At 38.3% G+C, this 20,327-nt stretch overlaps 1 protein-coding gene across 2 annotated transcripts in view; it reads left to right on the forward strand.

Moving 5' to 3' along the window:
- Positions 1-20,327, forward strand: part of tgs1 (trimethylguanosine synthase 1) — a 56,232-nt gene that overhangs the window by 4,562 nt on the left and 31,343 nt on the right. The window contains exons 2-6 of one of the 2 annotated variants that reach the window (XM_023335430.1): positions 954-1,021; positions 5,225-5,349; positions 8,360-8,564; positions 12,117-12,650; positions 15,649-15,778. In XM_023335430.1, the coding sequence (XP_023191198.1) occupies positions 954-1,021; positions 5,225-5,349; positions 8,360-8,564; positions 12,117-12,650; positions 15,649-15,778 (1,062 nt within the window). The remainder of the gene's footprint in view (positions 1-953; positions 1,022-5,224; positions 5,350-8,359; positions 8,565-12,116; positions 12,651-15,648; positions 15,779-20,327) is intronic. The other variant, XM_023335431.1, reaches the window with a different exon arrangement.

Here is a 20,327-nt window from a genome sequence, read left to right on the forward strand (position 1 = left end):
TCGGCTGCTGCTTACCGTAGTTCCGAGACCTGCTGTGGCTCAATATTGGTCCATATATATGGCGCACCGGATTTTAAGGTGCACCGTCGGCTTTTGAGAAAATTGAAGGTTTTTAGGTGCGCCTTATAGTGTGGAAAATACGGTAATTAAAATGGAAAGTCACATGTAGTGAACAGTTCTTTCTAGGTAAGCTGTGTGTTTACTTTGAGTCCCAATTTTTCAAATGTGATAATCACTCCTGTTTTTTTTTTCATCAAGCTCATTTCACACAAACATTCATTAATAAAAGGACTGAACATTTGCTATGGACTAAATAAAGTTTGGCTGATCATTACTCAAAGAAATCCAGAGTAGTGACACAACAAGTGGAACAAATATCTATTATCTAATATCTAATAGATATATATCTAATATCTATTATAATCTATTATGGACAATAAACAGCACCCTCTCCACCACATAGTGGACAGACAGCGGAGCACCTTCTCACAAAGGCTGCTCCAGCTCCGCTGTCGTAGGGACAGATACAGGAAATCCTTCCTGCCACATGCCATCTCACTGTACAATAAAAGCTAAATCATTGTTCTGCACTAATCAGTCCGATTTTGCACAACTGCACTATGGCACACTTGCTGTACATATATTTACATATACATATCTACATTTTTTTTGAATCTTTGCAAGGACTTCTCTTAAGTTGCTTTTTATATTAACAGCATTCATATTTTTACAATTTATAGACAACTACTACTCAGTGGTAGTTGTTATTGTGTCTCGTCTCTATGCTGTAACTGCGAAGTAATTTCCCTGCTGGGATGAATAAAGTACTTCTATTCTATTCTATAAATATTGCAGCAGTTAACCTAAGAAACCCTTAATGTGTCACAGATATGGTTCATGTATATGGACTCTTTGTCTTCATTGACTGTCTTTGTATGTCTGCATTTCAACAGGGACAGAGAACTGTATCGCTCTGATAACAGACTGCTTTCATCTGGCAGAGAAGTCACTGAAGTGCCAGGTACTGTATATTGTTATATTTATCACTTAATGTTCTGTAGAATTAACCAGGGCCTGTACTCCCAGAGTTGTATTGGAGAGCCCCTGTCTTAGTCACAAAGGCCTGCCAGTGAGAACTGGCTTCAGAGAGCAACTCTGTGCTAGGAAATGACAGAAATTCTTATCTTACTGCAGAGGTGGGTTTGACCCTGTTTGTTAACCCTGCTGCTAGCTCTGACTGACCTTGTTGCTAGGTGTGATCTGAATGTTGGTCTGTGTGTTGTGTGTGTGCTGCCATGTGGCTTAACACCACATCCTAATCAACAAAACCTGCTATACCTAAGATGTTTTATTCCCTCAGGTTTAGAAAATTCAACAGCTATTTTAAAGTCTTGTCGTGTCAACCAGGCATTTGGAGTTCTCTTAAGCCCAGTTCAAACTACACGATTTTTTGCCCCGATTTTCCCCTTACAACAATCTTAGAAGTCCAATGTTCTAAGATTGTCGCTTCTAATAATTGTAACCGATCATCCTGTAGTGTGTGGTGTGTAATACACACACTATTACACACATTGCGTCCAGTCGGTAGAACGTCAGAACTGCTCCGATCTAAAATCAGGCATATTCAACATGTTGGATTGTCTTGGCCAGTTTATCACTGCAGCATGTGGGGGTTTCCCCGACTGGGAGCGAGATCGCTGCCTGTTCAATGTGACAGGTAGCCAATCTGAAAGCGCAGTGACATAAATACAGAGGGGAATCCCAAACAGCTGACATGGCGCAACCGAGAGTTCAGTGGACATCGGAATGATATTTGGAAACAACATGAAAAAAACAAACTCACCTCCATAGTACACCAAATAAAGCATATGCTCACACCCTCTCCGCTCTTTTATCCAATGCCTGTATAAAGGAAACGAATCCAAGAAACAAATGTATCACTGAATCCGAACTTCTTCAAAACCACAAACAAGTATTCCCACTTCACCCTGTCAAATGCTTTTTCAGCGTCCAGGGAAATTACCATTTCGGGCATATCAGAAGAATGCTTTGAATAGATGACATTAAAAAGGGTGTGCGTATTAAAAAATAATTGATGCCTCTTGACAAAACCACTTTGCTCTTCAGATATAACCAAAGGGAGGGCCTTCTCCAAACAAGAAGCAACCAACTTGGCTAGCACCTTTACATCTGCATTTAACAAGGACAATGGTCTGTAAGAACCACATAAAGTTGGGTCCTTGTCCTTTTTGTGAAGTAAAACTATAGTAGCCTGTGTTAATGTTGGAGGTAGAGTCTTGCGTTCTAAAGATTTGTTAAACATAGCCAATAATAGTGGTGCCAATTTTTCTATGAACTTTTTATAAAATTCGATGGGAACCCCATCAGGGCCAGGGGCTTTGTTTGACTGCAGCGCTTTTATTGAATTTATTACTTCCACAAGGCTGAGTGAAGAATCCATGCTCCTGGCAGTATCCATATCAATAGCAGGAATGGAAAGACTTTGAAGAAATTTTTTCATTTTATTATTATCTGTGGGAAATTCTGATGAATATAAAGAAGAGTAAAATAATTTAAAAATGTCATTAATTTTGGTGGGGTCGGTTGTAATTACCTGTTGAGTATTTTGAATACTAGGTATTATACGAGAGTTGACCTGACGCCGTAACTGATGTGCCAATAAACGGCCAGCCTTGTCGCCGTATTCATAATATGAACCTTTACTGTGTAAAAGTAAGTGTTCAGTTTCTTTGGTACAAATTAAATGAGTCTCTGATTGAACACCTATACCCTCTTTAAATAATTCTGGTGAGGGATTTATGGCATACCTTTGATCAAGTTTAGCAATGGCTATTGCCAATTCAGTAAGCCTTGAGTTATGTCTTTTATTAGACAAAGATGTGTAGTAAATTATTTGTCCTTTAAGATAGGACTTAAGTGTTTCCCATAACAGTGAATGAGAAGTGGAGTCATTCTTATTAAACACCAGAAACTCATCAATTGCATTAGAAATAAAGTCACAAAATTCTTCATCTGCCAGTAAAAGAGTATTAAACCGCCACAACGGTCGACTACGTTTATAAGACTTCAACTGAATATCTAATAATAACGGAGCATGGTCTGATTAATTATAAGTTTTCAACTTTTTGCTATGTTGATGTTGTAAAATATGTGCAAGTACTGGGATTTGTTTCAGAAAGCTGAATAATTGAAAGATCAGAGCAGCTTGAGCTAGAAGAGTGCATGTCCTGAGTATTCATTTTTAGAAAACCAGATGGCAGTTATCCTTATTTTTTTCCCAGCTGATTGTGGAAGAGTAACGTCTCCCATTTATTGAAACTACATGGTGAGTTAATTGCAAATTTTCTGGCATCCCCCACACCGCTCTTGGAGCCGCGTGCGCAATATTTGTGCAGCTCACTGTGCTTGTCACAGTTTAATGAACTTCTGCACCTATTTTTTTCTTTTTTTGCTCCTCTATTTAGACCAGTGGTTCTTAACCTTTTTTGAGGTGCCGAACCCATCAGTTCCATATGCGCATTCACCGAACCCTTCTTTAGTGATAAATAATTTTTTTTTTTTTTTCCAAATTCAAGACATAGGTATGAACTCACAGCAAGTTACAGTGTTACTTTATTCTGGCCCCCCAAAAATATTTTGGCCCCATAAAAGAATTTCAGCCCCCCCAATTTTTTTTTTTAGTATTTTACTAATTTAAAAATAAATTTGGATTTTTTCAAAGAATGACAAATTTTTTAATAACTTAATTTGTTTTTATTTTAAATTTAGTTTGTTTTTTGTCATTTTGAATCCACAAAATACTTTTTTGGGGCCAGAATAAATTATTGCACAAATCACATACCTGCAAATCAGTGTGACTTCTGCTGTTGTTTTTGGGAGACCAGTTCAGAGAGGCGTGGCTTCACCTTGGCAAGTGCATCTTCAGAGCAAAGTTTGTTCTGAGCATTTAGTATGGATTAAAATATTAAGAAAGAAACCACGCGACGTACAACTACGACAGCCGCTGATACTGCGCACACTAAATTCCCCGCAGCACTGATTGGCCGAGCAATGTAACATGATCCTCTGCAGCAAGTGATGGCCAAGCGGGGCGTGTCATCACGACTTTACACAAGTGTGACTTTACCTCCGCGGCAGAGGCTCCGCCGAACCCCTGAGACCGACTCATCGAACCCCTGGGGTTCGATCGAACCCAGGTTAAGAACCACTGATTTAGACTATTAGTAGATTAACACAACATAACATTTTATGTATTTTTCTCTGTTGTATTTTTCTCTCGCGCCATTTCAACCTAAGGCTAGAATGAGCTTCTAAACCAGATGTACTCTATGTGAAAAGTTTATAATTTTTTGTGTGGTGTTTATTTATTTTCCTATTGAAAATAAATAAATGTGACATGCTACCTGTCACATTCGACAGGCTGCGTTCTAGCTCCCGGTCGGGAGACACCACACATGCTGAGATCATTGGGCCAAGACAAACATGTTTTATATTCCTAATTTTAGATCGGAGCGGTCCCGACGTTCTTCTGCCTGGACCCGATCAGTCGTAACACACCACACACTATATGATGATTTGTTACAATTAAAGCAAGAGACAATCGTAGAACGTCGAACGTTCTAAGATTATTGTAAGGGCAAAATTGTGTAATAAAGAATTGTGTAGTGTGAACTGGGCTTTATGCCGGTAAAATTCTGAGAAAAAAAATTAGGAAGAAAAATTTTCATCTTTGGAAAGAATTTTCCTAAGATGATGTCACTTGAAGCTACTCAGTCTTATGATTCTTTGAGAACACCAACCTGCTTCTTAATCTTCCATGGCTTGGATTACATTTGTCAAATTTGCAACTTGACCTTTGACTCTGATAATATTAAAACAAACAGCACACATAATTGTTAAAAGTTGTAAACAAGAGAAAATTATTGCAAAATTCTCACTGCTATTGGTCATAGAGCATTCAGCCACACTACTCCTTGTCTCTGCAATACATTACCATCCCAACTCAGAAATATTGATTAACTTCCTCAATTCAAATCACATCTGTTTTTTCTGTCTGACTGATGACTTCTGCTGTTTCTATTGAGTTAATTTCATTATTTTACTGTTGTATCTTTTAATTGATTTAATGTATTTTTGCTGTGACCTTCAGTGTCAACAAAGGTGGCTATAAGTGAAATGTATTAATTTAATAATTTAAATGTAGATTTTCTTACATTGACAGAATCTGAAGATGAGGAAGAGGTAGAAATCTTGGATGAAGAGTCTGAGCTGATGGCTAAGATGGGTTTGCCTGTAGCATTTGCCAGCTCTTCTGAACAGAAGGTTCAGGTCAGTGGTACTTGATGAATTTTCTTGTGCATTATGCAGGATTTCCCCCTGAAAACTAGCTAAGCCAGGTGGTCGGGTTAACATTTTAACACAGACCACAGATATAGAAATGTAATGTTGTTCAATTTGATTGAATGGTTTCAGCATAGATAAATTAAAATATTTTAAATTGTTAAAAATTTAAACAATTTAAATTTTGTTTAGGAGCTGGCAAGTTTACTTCAAAGAACAATCTTTATAGTTGGATTGTTTTGTTACCCTACCAAAAATCTGATGCTATGAGTTTAACCCTTGCAGAATGACTGTGTCGTTGGCGACACATTTTTACAAGCCAACTTTGTCTTACTGTAACTCTGCAACAGTTTGCCCTATCAGAAAAATGTCTTTGAAAGGAAACAAATTGCGCATTCAGGTCTGCATAGTGTTATTACGGTAACTACCCACATGCCACTGTAGGAAGCCCGCGAATGCGAGTCTTTGTCTCCCCTTCCTGCATGGACGAAAAGTACAGAGTGAGGAGAAAAAAATGAGTGACACAGCGGAGAATCAAGAGCAGAGTGCAACAAAATGTGTTAAGCAAACGCCCTTCAAGGAATATAAAGACACCACAGAGATCCCTGGATGGTTTTGAATTTGGAGAATCCGAATCAGTTTTTTCTCCTGAAGAAAGGTAACGTTTATTGATTGAATAACGTTTTGAATTTTATTTGTGAATGAATGGGGCTTTTTACTTTGTGGATAATAGTTTTTCTTGGTACACATAATAAGATGTACAGTATATATAGTTTTCTTTTGTGTTTTCTTTTGTTTTTTTAATAGTTTATCAACTATTAAAAATACTATAAGTTAGTATAATCATCAATTTATACTGTGTATGTGTAGGGGTGCACTTTTGCGCACTATATATGACACTTCTCAGTGTACAGTACCACACTCTTCATGTATGCCTGTATAGCTTACTATGACTTTTTTGGTGTTTTTTGGTAACACTTTATTTGACAGGGTGTCAAATGTCAAGTTGTCATAACAAAGATATTTTGAATAATGTCAACTTTGTATTAAAAATGTCATGATTTACCAAATGACACTTTATGACAACAGTCATAAATATTCATGAAGACTTCCTCATGTTCATGACAGGTGTTATGTCATGTTTATGACGGTGTCATGTCAGTGTTATTCACAACCCGTCAAATAAAGTGTTATCCTTTTTTTACTACTTAGTGTGGATTTGAGACCAACTGAATATATGTATATTTTTTTATTTTTTATTTATTTATTTACTACTAGACTACTACTATTACATTACAAAAACATATTAAGACAAAGCTTTATTTTGGATTTTTTCTATTCTTCCTCTTTTCTTTCTCCCTGAAGGACAAGGTTTTTTTTGAGACATTGTTTTGGTAACTTATCTTCTATTGGAGCTTTGGACTTTTGGATGCGCTCTGCACATTGCACGGCAGCTCATACCAGCGAAGCTTGCGTGACCTACCGCGGCCACCAGGGGGCCCCAAAGAGCAATTTATATTCTTTCTTTTTGTCCATAAAATAATGATTTCTACATACATTATCAAATATATTATTGTAAAAACAAATCACTTCATGATGAAATTGTGTGTTTTTGTTATTATAATGACAGAAATTGTTACTAAGACAAAAAAAACGCTCTACTGAGGGGGCCCTTGGTGGCCCTGGGACCCTAAGTGGCTGCTTAGTTTGCTTATGCCTTGGCCTCGCCCTGCATAAAACAATACATGAAAGCCAAGCCAACAAAATGGGGCCTGAAATTTTTGGTATTGGCTGATAAAAATGGCTAGACTGTGGTCTTCCAGGTTTACTAAATATAAAATATCATCAGAAAAGGGGCTGTATCCACCACCTTATAAAATACCCTCACCAAAAGATCCCCAGAAGGCAGCATCCAGTGGAACAGGGATGGAGAGCTTCTCTTTGTGAAGTGGATGGATACCAGGGTGGTCTCGATGTGCTCCACCATCCACCTCGTGTACACTGGCGACACTGTTCAGCGCTGGCAGAAGTTAGCTGATGACAGAGTACAATAAATAAAGTAAATAAATACATGGGAGGGGTGGACACACAGGACCAAATGGTTGGAACACATTCAATCCACCGTAAAACAAAGAGGTGGTCCACCACTGTGTTCCATCATTTAGTTGATATTGCTGTGATAAACTCGTTTGTGATTCACAAACACCAATGTGTCACAATGAGGAGGAAGCAAAAGACCTACTAGAGTTTCCAAGAGGAACTGGCAGCACACCACCTAGGTGTTCTTCTTCAACATGGGGAAAAACACTTACCTGTCAGCAACAAGCAGACAAAGTCTGAGAGAGCCAGCATTGGGAAACAGCGCTGCAAACTCTGTCACAGAAGCACAGCCTGGAGATGTGAAGTCTCCAGGCTGTGGGCCTGTGCTTACAGCTGGACAGAAACTGCTTTTGGGAATACCACCAAGGCTCAGGAATATAAAGAGAAATGTAGGGAGGGGAAAAACATCTGTACATAGTTTGAACTGTTAGTCTGTTTTTTATTTGCACAAATAAGTGAGAATGAAAAAAATGTAATATTCTATAGAGTTGAAATTGTTAATTTGTGATGCAAAATCTGTACTTCATGTGCAAATGCAGTGTTTTATTTTCACTAAAACTCTTAAAATCTCATTTCGCTTTTTGTTTTTTCTGTTCTGAAATTGTTTGAAATCAAAACTTCAGTGGTGCCACCATTAATAATGGTTTAATATCAAGTAAAATGTTAAAATAATGCCCGGTATTGAAAGTTCTAATATTCTGGAAAAATGAACTACAGTGAACCCTCGCTATATCGCGGTTCACCTTTCATGGTCTCGCTGCTTCACGGATTTGTATCGTGCACTATTTTAATTTTTTAAATTATGGCGGCCCACCATGCTTATAATACCCTGGGGTAAACCCTGATCATGTTAGTGTAAAGTGTGCTTGAGGCACCTTCTCCTTTTTTGTCACGACAGAAAAAAAGAAGGCCAAACAGAAAGCCTATCACGCGTACAGAAGAACTGCCTAGAGATAAGGAGGAAGACAAAGATTTCCAGCAGGTCTCCAAAGCAGCTCTGTCTGACCACGGTGTGATTTCTGAAGAGGAACATCAGAATGAAGTGCACCAAGTAATGGATGGTGCAGAGGAGATCCATGACACTTCCTGGGAAACCTACTGGGGTAAGAAGAGCAACACAATGGGTACACGAACATTTAACCATTGGGGGGCCATTTAGGACAAAAACTATTGTTTTCTCTCTCATACACAACTACAGACTGATAAAACTGTTACTATATTGTGACAGGCTGGTCAGACCATATCTATGAACAGACCTAATCTGTGAAAATTGAGGTCCTCTGTCATCCCTCAGTCCTATCTGCATAAATACCCTGCTTGGTCAGAAACAACCAATTAGAGCCATGAAGAGAGTCTTAGGGCGGTAAACCATGCTGGTGTACATGCTTCTCACACTCTTCCCCCCGTGCTCTCTGCTATGCTACAGCTACTTCCCAGTGGTGAGACTGTGCTTCAGTACATTTTTTATGTATCTGAACTTTACTTAAGTAGATTTAATTGTGGGTACTTTCAATTTTTACTCTACATTTTACAGTAAGTATCTGTACTTTCTTCACTACATTTCTGTAAAGCGTTGTGTTATACGTTACACCCAAGTCACATTGCGCTTTTTTGATTTGTTCATTAGTTTGAAAGTAATCAATGATTCCGGTATCACCTTTGCCTCCCTTGAAAGCATGAACTTCTAGCTTTCAAAAATTCACAGTCGAATCTGAAAATAAAACATTTCGCGGTAAGTTAAACCTCTAAGCGCTTAACTTCAATTGTTATAAGCTAGCTTAGAATTGCCAGTAACATTGATTACTGCGGTCGGGGGCACATGGAGCTTAGCGTCTCCTGACATGAATGTTCCAGGTAACGTTAAACTCATCCACGTCCTGGTTATTGAATTAATGTTGGCGCCTTGTGAATAATCTTCGTTTCATATTAATATTTACAGTCATATTCAATAAATTAGAATATGTGTTCCGATGAGCCTCGTTTGAATGAATCTGTATGATGTGTTTAAGGAATACTAGCGTGATGCAGTTCATCTCTGAAATTCTTATGCATAGAATCACAAATCTAAATATAAACTGTGTTGCAGAGAGTAAACACAATAAAAATATGCCTTATATGCAACATTGTTCATTAAAATGGCACATTACTGATGTATTAAAAGTAAATACAATAGGTACACTTAATGATATTGTATTAACCATTAGATAATACATTCAGCAAGTACTTTTACTTAAATACATTAAGTATTTCTAAAAGCCAGTATTAAAATGTTAATGTTTTACTTTTAGGAGAGTGCATTATGTTTGTTTATTTGTACTTTTACTTACCGTAATACATTGCTTGTATACTTTCTCCACCACTGCTAGTTCCAGACAGCTGTGTCTGCCAATAATGTCCAAGCTAGCTAGCATGGCCACCAATGACAGCTGATGCTGTTTCCTGCAACATTAAGTTGTTTGTCTGCCATTAACACATTAAGCAGCGCGTACACAAGTATGTTTAATAGTGCTAAGACCCTTCTCCTGGCTCTGATTGGTTGTTTCTGGTTGGTGCATTTCTGCAGATATCAGCAGGAGCACTGGGATGAAGTAGAGAAGCTCAGTTTTTTCACAATTTATCTGTCTCAGACCACAAAATAGTCAGTTTTTAAAAAACTCCTAAAACAGATACATAGTGCAGCTTTAAAGAGTTGAAAAGAGAGTTAAAGAGTTGGAGTCAAATAATTGCTTTTTTGTTGTTCCTGTTTTGTAATAAGTAGACTCTTGTTTCTATTTTATGTTTTGCAACATCAAAACTAGATTTTATTTTGATATTGTAATTTCAGTATTAATTATTGGAGTTTATAATAGGGTAGAAATAAAAATGTTTGTACTTGTACCTCTTTTTGGAAATGGAAGAAGTAAATGTGTATGTTGAAGTTAAACCTACCAGATTGTGTTCTTCATGAACACAACACACTAATTTAGCGTAATGGCATGAATCAAAACATAATGCCTTGATGTCAATTACTAATTAGTTCATTACAAACAGAATAATGTAAAGAAAAAAATCCAAAATAAAATAAATAATTTTTAGCCTAAAAGCTTTTGAAATATCCTTATTAGGCCTGTCGCGATAAACAATCGTACGATAAATTAAAACTATCGACGTCATTTTAATTATCGGCATTATCGTCTCTTCCGGCCCTTTTCTCTTTCTGTTGATGACACCGAATGAAAAAGGGCTCAACTCCAGTGCTCTCCACTGACCCTCCCTTCCTCATTTTACTTAGTTTAATGCCCATGGCACACGAGCTGGCCGATTGTCTGCCCAGTTTCAAAACCTGACAGATCACACATTACCCGACAGAAATCCTAGATATAACAGTTCGATCGGGTTCGTTCCTGCCATGTGGTGTCCAACAATGGGCACAAAATAATGGCTACAAGTCCAGTTAACTAATTTTAAAACCAGGCATTAATCAATGCTTTACTACAATCTACCTGCAATGCATGTGGCTAGTGTCAGTCCTGACTGAATGAAAATCATTAGAACCTATTTACGTCACGTTAACGAAGAACAGCTGAAAAGTTACCGGGTTTATCAACTGTGGTAGCAATTTCGCTCCAACTCCTCCCCTTTTCATTTCTATATTCTTTGCATGTTGAATAAACATTAATGTTGTTTCCACATATCATCTCCAATGTCCGCTGGACTTCGGGTTGCGCCGTGTCAGCTGTTTGGGATTCCTTCCGTAATTTCCCCTCTGAAAGCTCAGAGGAGAATCCTCGCTTTCTGATTGGCTACCTGTCACATTCAACAGGTGTAGTTAAAGCTCCCAGTCGGGGAAAATCCCTGATTTAGCGGCAACGACGATCTACCGCAACACACCACACAATCTTAGAAAAACCAACATTCTAAGATTGTCGTAAGGGGAAAAATAGGAGCAAAAAATCATGTAGTGTGAATTATTGCATCAGGTGGTCGATGTGGCCATCTTCTCTATTTAAATCTAATTATTACTGAAGGGCAACATAATATACAGACTTCATAATCTGCACTCTTTTGGTTGAATGCAGTATTTATTTCCACTTTGGCATTATGCTGTTTAGTTTTTATTCAAGTGCATTTTTTGTTAATGGAGACTGAGAATCCATTTTATTTTTGTTTTTGGTTGTTTTGTTTATTTTGTTTATCAGTTCCAGTGTTAAGTTTTCTTTTGAAAATAAAGTGTATCTATCTTTGGCAGGAAATCACATGCATTATTACGTCATTTCCATTAAATCAGTGTAAAAAGGTCTTCAAACAATATTATCGTTTATCGCAATAATTTTTGAGACAATTAATCGTTGAGCAAAATTTGCTATTGTGACAGGCCTAATCCTTATTAATATGCATGTTTTCACATAGGCACATTAGGGAGCAGAATATAACCTCTACTTACTGCTGAAGCAGAAAACAAGGATTTTGAAGGATGGGATGTTGACAATGTATAATTTATGAAAAATTACATGTGATGCCTGCTGACTGTATTTCAGCTGTAGAATGAATTAAAATACCATTTAGAGTTTTAGCATAGTTAAAAAAGATCTTAGAGGCCGCTCAACTGGAACTACGTATGTATTAGGATCTAAAAATGTATTTTTTCTTGTTTTCTTGTTTTCTATACCATAAAGTTAAGAATGGACAGGACCTGCTGTGGAACTCCTGGCTGGAAAAGCATCCAGACACCAGTGCTCCGTCTGGAGACCATCTTGGAGCCGTCACTGCTCCCTGGAATAATCCAGACACGAAAGCTCTCTGGGACCAACTGGCTGCAGAGACTTACTACTTGTATTGGGAGCGATTTTCATATTGGACATTGCTGGGCTGGACTACTGAGCCTCAAATGTGTAACTCGAACACTAGTGATGAAGTGGAGACTGACGCTCTGATACAGTCAGAAGAACAAAGTGAAGGGGAAACTGGAGCTGGGAGCCGAGAGGAAGAAAACGAAGTTGTTATTATGAGTAATCTGCTCAGAGAAAACTGCATAGTAGAGCAAAGCAGGAGCTGTGCAGCTGACTTGGAGACCAACAGATTCCTGTTTTTTAGAGCTGATGTTGGAAAGCAGTCAGATGAGGAGATTTACTGTGGGGAACCATCAGATGCTGGGGATGATCAGAAGGAACCTGCTGGTCGCTCTCAGGACAGCTCGGCTAAACAAACAGGTAGTGTGCCTTAGAAATAATGTTGCAATTTACAGCATGATTACCTAAGCTGCTTATTAATAATGTATCCAATGAAAAGTAAAAAGAACCCTTGAAGATGGCCTTGCTTAGCTTTCTTTTCTTTTTTTTTTTTTTTCTCCGAAGAGTTTTTGTGGCGCTAGTGGCTCGTATTTTTTCCACAGTAGGCAGACAGGAAGGAGGGTGAGGAGAGGGGGGAAGACATGCGGTAAAGGTCGTCGGGACCCGGAGTCGAACCTGCGACGTCCGCATCGAGGACTAAGGCCTCCAAACGTGGGGCGTGCTAACCCCCTGCGCCACCGCAGCACGCCCCGGCCTTGCTTAGCTTTTTGATTAAATAGTTTTTACTTTGGCATTTTGACACCTTACACTGAGGTCATTTGTTATTCATAAATATCTAAGGCTAATGGATAATTTACATATAATGTTACTGATAAATGTGCTCACTGAGAACAGTCCCAATTCACCAAGTGCTTGTGTGTGTGCACATGGTGGTACAATTGGCCTATCACTATTTTCAATAATTGCTGATGGTTCCTTCTATTACTCTCACTGAATGAATTTGTTGCAGAATCAGTTCTGCAACAAATCAACTGACAGTGCTGTCAGTTGATCAAAACACTTAATTAGATTAATTACACTCCAGCGCTGTGATTAATCACTATGCCTAACTTTGTAAGTTTGAATTGTAAATAATCACGCAGTTATGTTCATGGAGGAGTTTTGCTCTGGGCAGCTCCCCCGTCTGCTGCACTCCAACTAATTAAATGTAAGAAATCAGTTTTTTTTTGTTGTTGTTGTTTTTTTTTCCCCCAACAGAGAGCAGGTAATTTAGTTTAGTTTAGATATGCGGAGGGGGCCTTTTCCTGTCATTCCTCGCTTCCCATGTACAGAGTTCATAACTGTGCAATTCTTCTCGAAAAAAGTTCTCGCTTCCAGCAGGGTCTGGGCTTTCTCCCCTTGACTCTAATTGTCTCCAGTCGATTTTTGACCGGGCGAATCAGCGATCAGAAGGAGATGATGACATTGATTTTCTGCGCTGTATTAGAATTGTAGTCTTCCTTTATTTGTAGCAATGGCAGCAGAGGAAGTTAATGAAGCCATTCAGTTTGTGTTGGCCGCGCTTTTAAATATTTAATTAACATTAACAGTTGCTTCTCTCTTCGCAGTAGAGAATGGTTGTGTGCAGTACAGGCAGTTTACAGTAAGCTTCATAGTGTCGAACTGGCACATTAAATTAGCAACTGGGTAAACTTTTAAAACCTAAACACAGTCCACGACTCCAGCCAGCAATTGAGAAACAACTACCGTATTTTCCGCACTATAAGGCGCACCTAAAAACCTTCAATTATACCTTATAATCCGGTGCACCTTATATATGGACCAATATTGAGCCACAACAGGTCTCGCAACTACGGTAAGCAGCCGCCGACTTCATTTTCCCCGTAGAAGAAGAAGCGGCGGTGCACGCTGGGTTTTTGTAAAGACCCCAAAATGGCTCCTATTAAGAGACATGCTTATGACGCAGAGTTTAAGCTCAAGGCGATCAGTCACACAGTAGAACACGGGAACAGAGCAGCAGTGAGAGAATTTAACATGAACGAATCAATGGTGCGGAAGTGGATATATATTGTGATTGCACTAACGTTTGATTTACCGTAACAGTATCAGACTGTTGTTGACGTGTTTATTGAATCGAGGAAAACTTCCCCTCCACTATATGTTGTACCTTGCTGTTGTTAAAAGATAAACTGTGTCACGAAAATACCACGCCACTTACTTTACCTCGGGGAAAATAATAAAACAGCTGTTTATTAATTTTGGGAATGAACAGAGTTTTCAGAACGCTGGTTTGTAATCTATTAATAAAGTTTGACTGACCTATCTGACTATTTTGTTGACATTCCCTTTAGCGCAGTTCCATCTAATGGATGCATGACATAACCCCAGCCTCTACTGTAGCGTCTATTCTATGCGCCTATATATGAAAAAAGTTTTAAAATAGGCCATTCATTGAAGATGCGCTTTATAATGTGGTGTGCCTTATAGTGCGGAAAATACGGTATTTCTCAATAGCCGAGAACCCAGATCCTCCTTATAAAACAAAGTGTAGCACAAGGGGACGGTTTTTACCAGACTAGGTCCAACTAGGTAGTTCGATTAATCTGCATTATGTAATATTTACAGGTTAAAATTTTCAGATTAATTACATGCATTAAAGTATTAACATTGACAGCCCTAATAAAAACTGAGCCTTATCAAACCTTTATTGTTCAATAATCACCATCCAGAATGTTTTTATGCTTTCCTTGTTGTTGCTCTGATTAATAAATCTGCACCTAACAAATGGTATTCTCTTCCAGCAAGAAGGTTTTGGGTTTGAATTCTGGCCTGGGGTTTTTGTGCATGGTCTACCATTTTATCCCTGACTTCTTCTCAAAGTTCAAAAACACGGCTTTAAAAAAAAACTAGTTACTTTGAATTGCTCTTAGTCATAAGAGGTATACTTTACTATAAAGAAGTATAATGAATATAATAAAGTCCTGATACTGGCAATTCTGGAGAAGATGTCTACAAAGCCTTACGATAAAATAATGTTTTATTACAGAAGCACTGACAAATTCAGGGAAAACATTCTGTGAGGAAGAGGTCAGAGATGAGGATGAAGATGAATTGGTTGAGGGAGGGTAAGAGAATTCACGTGTGGCTGTTATTCAGCCGCAGTTCAGTAAGTCCACTCAGCCAAATCTTCAGTTAATTTTAAAACTCTTGTATTCTAATAGGAGTCTCTACAGGGCTATTGGAATGTAATATTCCAAGGCAACAGGTGTGCTGTCTTTGAGGACTAATAAAAGTGTCTTCATAGATATTTTAACAGCACAGCGCGTTTGTCAAAGCTCTGGAATCTTTTCCTTGGTCAAACTGAGGTTAGAGAGCTGCTGGAGAATTTTATAACGTGCATTTATTTCTTTCCACCCAGATTCAAAGCAAGTCGCTGTCCTACCTCAGAGAGTCTGTGACTCAAACAGTAAAACTTCAGAGAGAACAGGTGATGATGAGGATGATGATGACGACAAGCACCCAAGAAGATTTATGAAAACCAAATGCAGGTCAGTTCTGTGATGATCGCTTTTACTGTGTCTGCTGCTGAAAGCGTGGACTTAGCAGAATAAAAAGGTTTTGTCTTGGCACTGATCTGATTCTGGGTCAGTGAAAAGACTTGGAATTATGAATAATAATAGTTGGAATTTGAATTGTGTTAGCCCTCTTGTGTAGGACAGAGGAATTGGTTCCAGTTTCAGTCTGCAAGCTTTAACTTAAAAATATAGTGGGCACTGGAATACAAAGGTTTTTATGATTGACATTTTCTTTAACTTCCTGTTTTATAACTGGACAAACTGGGCTTCAATCCAGGTCCATGTGTTCCCGGCTGTGCAGCCCCTTTCGGACAGAACACAGCCGGTGTTCTGTCCGATCATCATACGCTGTCAGAATAGCATAAATGCAGTGAGTATACATGCATGTGCATTAAGAGTCTGCGACATTTAGAGGAGCTATCAGTGCAGCATACGCAACAAGTTACGACAAAGACAACTCAATAAATTGTTTTTAATAATTAGATAGATATACATGCATTGTCGTGGTTTTGAAGTGTATCAGGATTTAGCTGCACCTTGATGATGGTCTGACTGGTTAACTGCTAAGCCAGGCTGTCATGCAGCTGTTAATAAAGTGTATGACGATTTAACTTCTACGTCATGATGTCATGTTGCTGATTAAATAAAAGCATATGGTAATGACAGCGTATACTTGTCTGACAGATATGCGTATGACGATCTCTAAGCGTATGCTGGTCTGACAGAACACCAGGGAGAGTGTTTTTGCATTAGTACTTCCAGCCCTGTGAGCTGTTGTTCCAACCACGCCGGCCAGACAGGGCTGGTTTGGAGTCAGCTGTTGATTGGTTCATTGGCTGCAGGTGGAACAGAGACCAGTCTTCTTTCAGATCTCTGGGTCAGTAGGAGCATTTATTTTGCATTTTAACATGCGTCGTCAAAAATTCCCATCGTAATCTATTCTTACCCGTGAGTTTTTAAATGATAATAATGGCATATTTAATGGCATGTTATTATCTTTCAGTTAAAATATTCAACAAGCTGAACAGAGGATCCACATTGTGCCACCAGATTAAGCAGATAAATATATGTACGGTAACTTTTTCCCGCAGTGGAAAGAAAAATCATACACTGGCTTTGTTCCGCCCAGCTGCATATAAATAATAAAATTTAATGTTTTCACCTAAATTATGAGCTATTCATCTGCGGAAGCCTGAATGTATATAATCTCATAACTTCCTGGTCTGCATCGGTTGTGCATAATCAAATATCTCAGGGTTTTGAAGTTGATCTGGAGGATGAATCTGCTCTCTGTGCTACACTGAGATTACAAGTTCCACTTCAGCCAAAGACTTTAATGAAAATGTAAATAAGAGTTCTCTAATTGAAGCATCAGAAGTCAGCAAGACTGTGAAGTAGGGGATTTCCGCATCTGGCTTAGGAGAAATCCCACAAGCCACAGGCAGTTCAGCTGGACGGTAGTCCAGCTCAGAGACAACACTCAGAGGAGATTTTTTTTTTCAGTTAAAGGAGGGTTTCCCCCAGAAAACCTGCTAAGCCTGGTGGTCGGGGCGCAGCAGCGGCCCACCGTGTTTTGGTATTAAAAGATGTTAAGTAGACAGGAAATGTAAAAATATAAAATTTCCTGTAATAATTTTACATATTACAGGAAATGTAATATATTTTCCCAATGTTACAGGAAAACATTTCCAGTCAAACGCTATTTAAACCCACAACTAGTCTTAAAAATAACAAATAAAAAAATACAATAAAAATGAATATCAATTATTTCCACTTCTGTTTAATCCAAATTAACTCAGCAGCTAATAGATTAACACAGATCACAGATACATAAACGTAACATTTGTTTATTGAGAATATTAATGCTGCTAAATATGGTTTAATCTTTTCAGCATAGATAAATTAAAAGATTTTAAATTGTTTTACATTTAAATGTAAGATTTTATGGAGCTGGGAAGTTTACTTTGTAAAAGTTCAAAGAACAATATTCACAGTTAGATTGTTTTGTGCAGCTACAATCTGATGCTGTGAGTTTAATCTTTGAATTTGAGCTTACAAATACAAATTAGTAAACTGCAATTACCACTGATTGTGTTTTAAATTGACCAATTAAACTACTCCCCCTCTCCCAGATTTCACTAAATCTAACACAGAAGCTGTTAGAGATGCTGATGTTTTTTCAGTTAAAATATTCAACAACCTGAACAGAGGTCAAATTATGCTCAAAGCCTAAAACAGCTCTGGATAATGAGTTAAATCCACTGCATGTTGGTATAAGTTTCACATCAATAGAATAATATTTGGGGAAAATACATAGGGCATGCAAATATTGGCAGGGTAATAATTTGCTTTGCCAAAAATGCATCCCCTTGCTAACGTGGAGAAATAAAGAGGGATTTCACCTTTTCTACATAATCACACTTCTATGAGACACTGGTATGAGTTTCATATCAATAGGACAATAGACAGTGAATGCAGATATTGACAAGCTCAGAAATTAAAATGCATCCCCTCTTGTATTCATAGACTTAAGCTGTTATGGTGTTTAAAAGAAAAAGCATGGAATTGCAAACCATTAACGGAGTACATATTCATCATACACTGACTGTAAAACGTTCGACTCATATGTCTCAATAAAGGTGTCAAAACCGGATTTATTTCAATTCATCTGTAAAATTAAACCCATTGTTTTAGGACTTACATGGTTAAGAAACATGATAATGTTACAAATATCTTTTACTCTTCGGTCATATTTCAGTCCGTTTTCTCATCAATACGCAAGAGTTTAGAGCAGGGGTGTCAAACTCAATTTCACCAAGGGCCACTTCAGCATATTGGCCACCCTCAAAGGGCCACATTGACGGTATAAATCAGGAATGCCCAAGTGCAGCCCTCCAGACTGCAACTTTTAGATGCGTCCCTGCTAAAATGTACCCCAGACAAAAGGTTGACTTCCCTCATTAGCAGCAACTCAGTTCTGTAGAGGCCTATGAATGAGTTTATGATCCAGGTGTGTTAGAGAAAGAACGCATCTAAAGTTGCAGAGTGATAGGTCTGGAAAACTAGACTTGGGCAACCCTAGCATAAATGTATGAAAATACAATGTTAAAAATAAATTAAACAACACCTCATATTGTTAAATGACTGATTTTATGTATTCAAGTTTTAAATATTACATTTGCATGGATGCAAAATTACTGCTCAGTTTAAAAATATGCTCAGTATTTTTAAACTGCTCAGCTAAACTTCGCTCTTTAGCTTGTTAGCTTGTCGATGTTTCAGTTTTATTCCCTGGGAAAATTAATCTTTGTCTGCTTTAAAGATAAGCAGACAAAGAATAAAAACAAGTTTTGATATTAACTCTCAACTTCATTCACAAAACTTTTTCCTTATTTCTTACACAACGAACATGTATTTCACATAAGAACAAAACAAGCAGGTGATGTTGCCTGTCCTTGAACACAAAGCTGATCCCTCTTCAACCTGTCACCAACTCACACATCCTCATTGTGTTCTGTAAATAAACAAAACACAAGCAAAATCAATAAACTATATGCATATTCCAGTATACTGAGTTTTGGTTTTACATTCATATTTAAATTTAGTTTGTTCGTGCTTACCAATGTTTTCCGCTGGTCAGTTCGTCCATGTCTGGTTTTAGTTCTTGTGCTGAGGAAATCCGCAAAACGGTGTGTAGGTTTTCGTCAGTAATGCGCGATCTGGTCTTGGTCTTGTTTAAATTCATTATTGAAAACATCTGTTCGCACAGATAGGTGCTTCCAAACATGGACAAAACACGAGCTGCATGGAGTCGAAGCTGTGGCATCAAATCAGTGGGCAGGAGACGGTAAAAATCCTCGATTGAAACGTCACGGAACTTCGCTCTTTAGCTTGTCGATGTTTCTGTTTTATTCGCTGGGAAAATTAATAATCAGCTTGAGGTGACTCTGCTGCACTCTAGTGGCGAGAAGCCGTAATGTTGGCTGGTAAGAATCTGAAGGCATTATGGGAGATGTAGTTTGTAGTCAATTCGTGCTCAAAACCTATTTTAAGTCAATCAATAGGGCTGTAAAACGGTGGTGGGGGGGGAGAGGGCCACATAAAATGACGTAGCGGGCCACATGTGGCCCGCGGGCCTTGAGTTTGACACATGTGGTTTAGAGGGATGTGCATTCCCGCGACAGGGCACGTAATTCTCGGCAGGTATGCGTTCTCAGCATAACACCGGAGTACAATATGGCTGGGCCAAAGTGGCCTGGGCCGGGCCAGGATTGGCCCTGCTGTGCAAAAAGGCCTCTGGTGTCCCAAGACCAGACAAGAAAGCCCAACTTGTTTGTTATATTCTCATAGGAGAGTAGAAATGTGAGACCAAAGCATCAGAGTGGTGGAAAGAGAGAGAAAAATGATAAATCATGCACATGGAAATTATTTAGCTTATTTTAATTTATCATGCGATTATTGATTGTTTATCATGATAGGCCTACTGATAAGAATGACTATAGTATGAGCCGTACTCTAGACC

This window comes from Xiphophorus maculatus, chromosome 6 (genome assembly GCF_002775205.1).
Source record: "Xiphophorus maculatus strain JP 163 A chromosome 6, X_maculatus-5.0-male, whole genome shotgun sequence".
Classification (NCBI taxonomy): domain Eukaryota; kingdom Metazoa; phylum Chordata; class Actinopteri; order Cyprinodontiformes; family Poeciliidae; genus Xiphophorus; species Xiphophorus maculatus.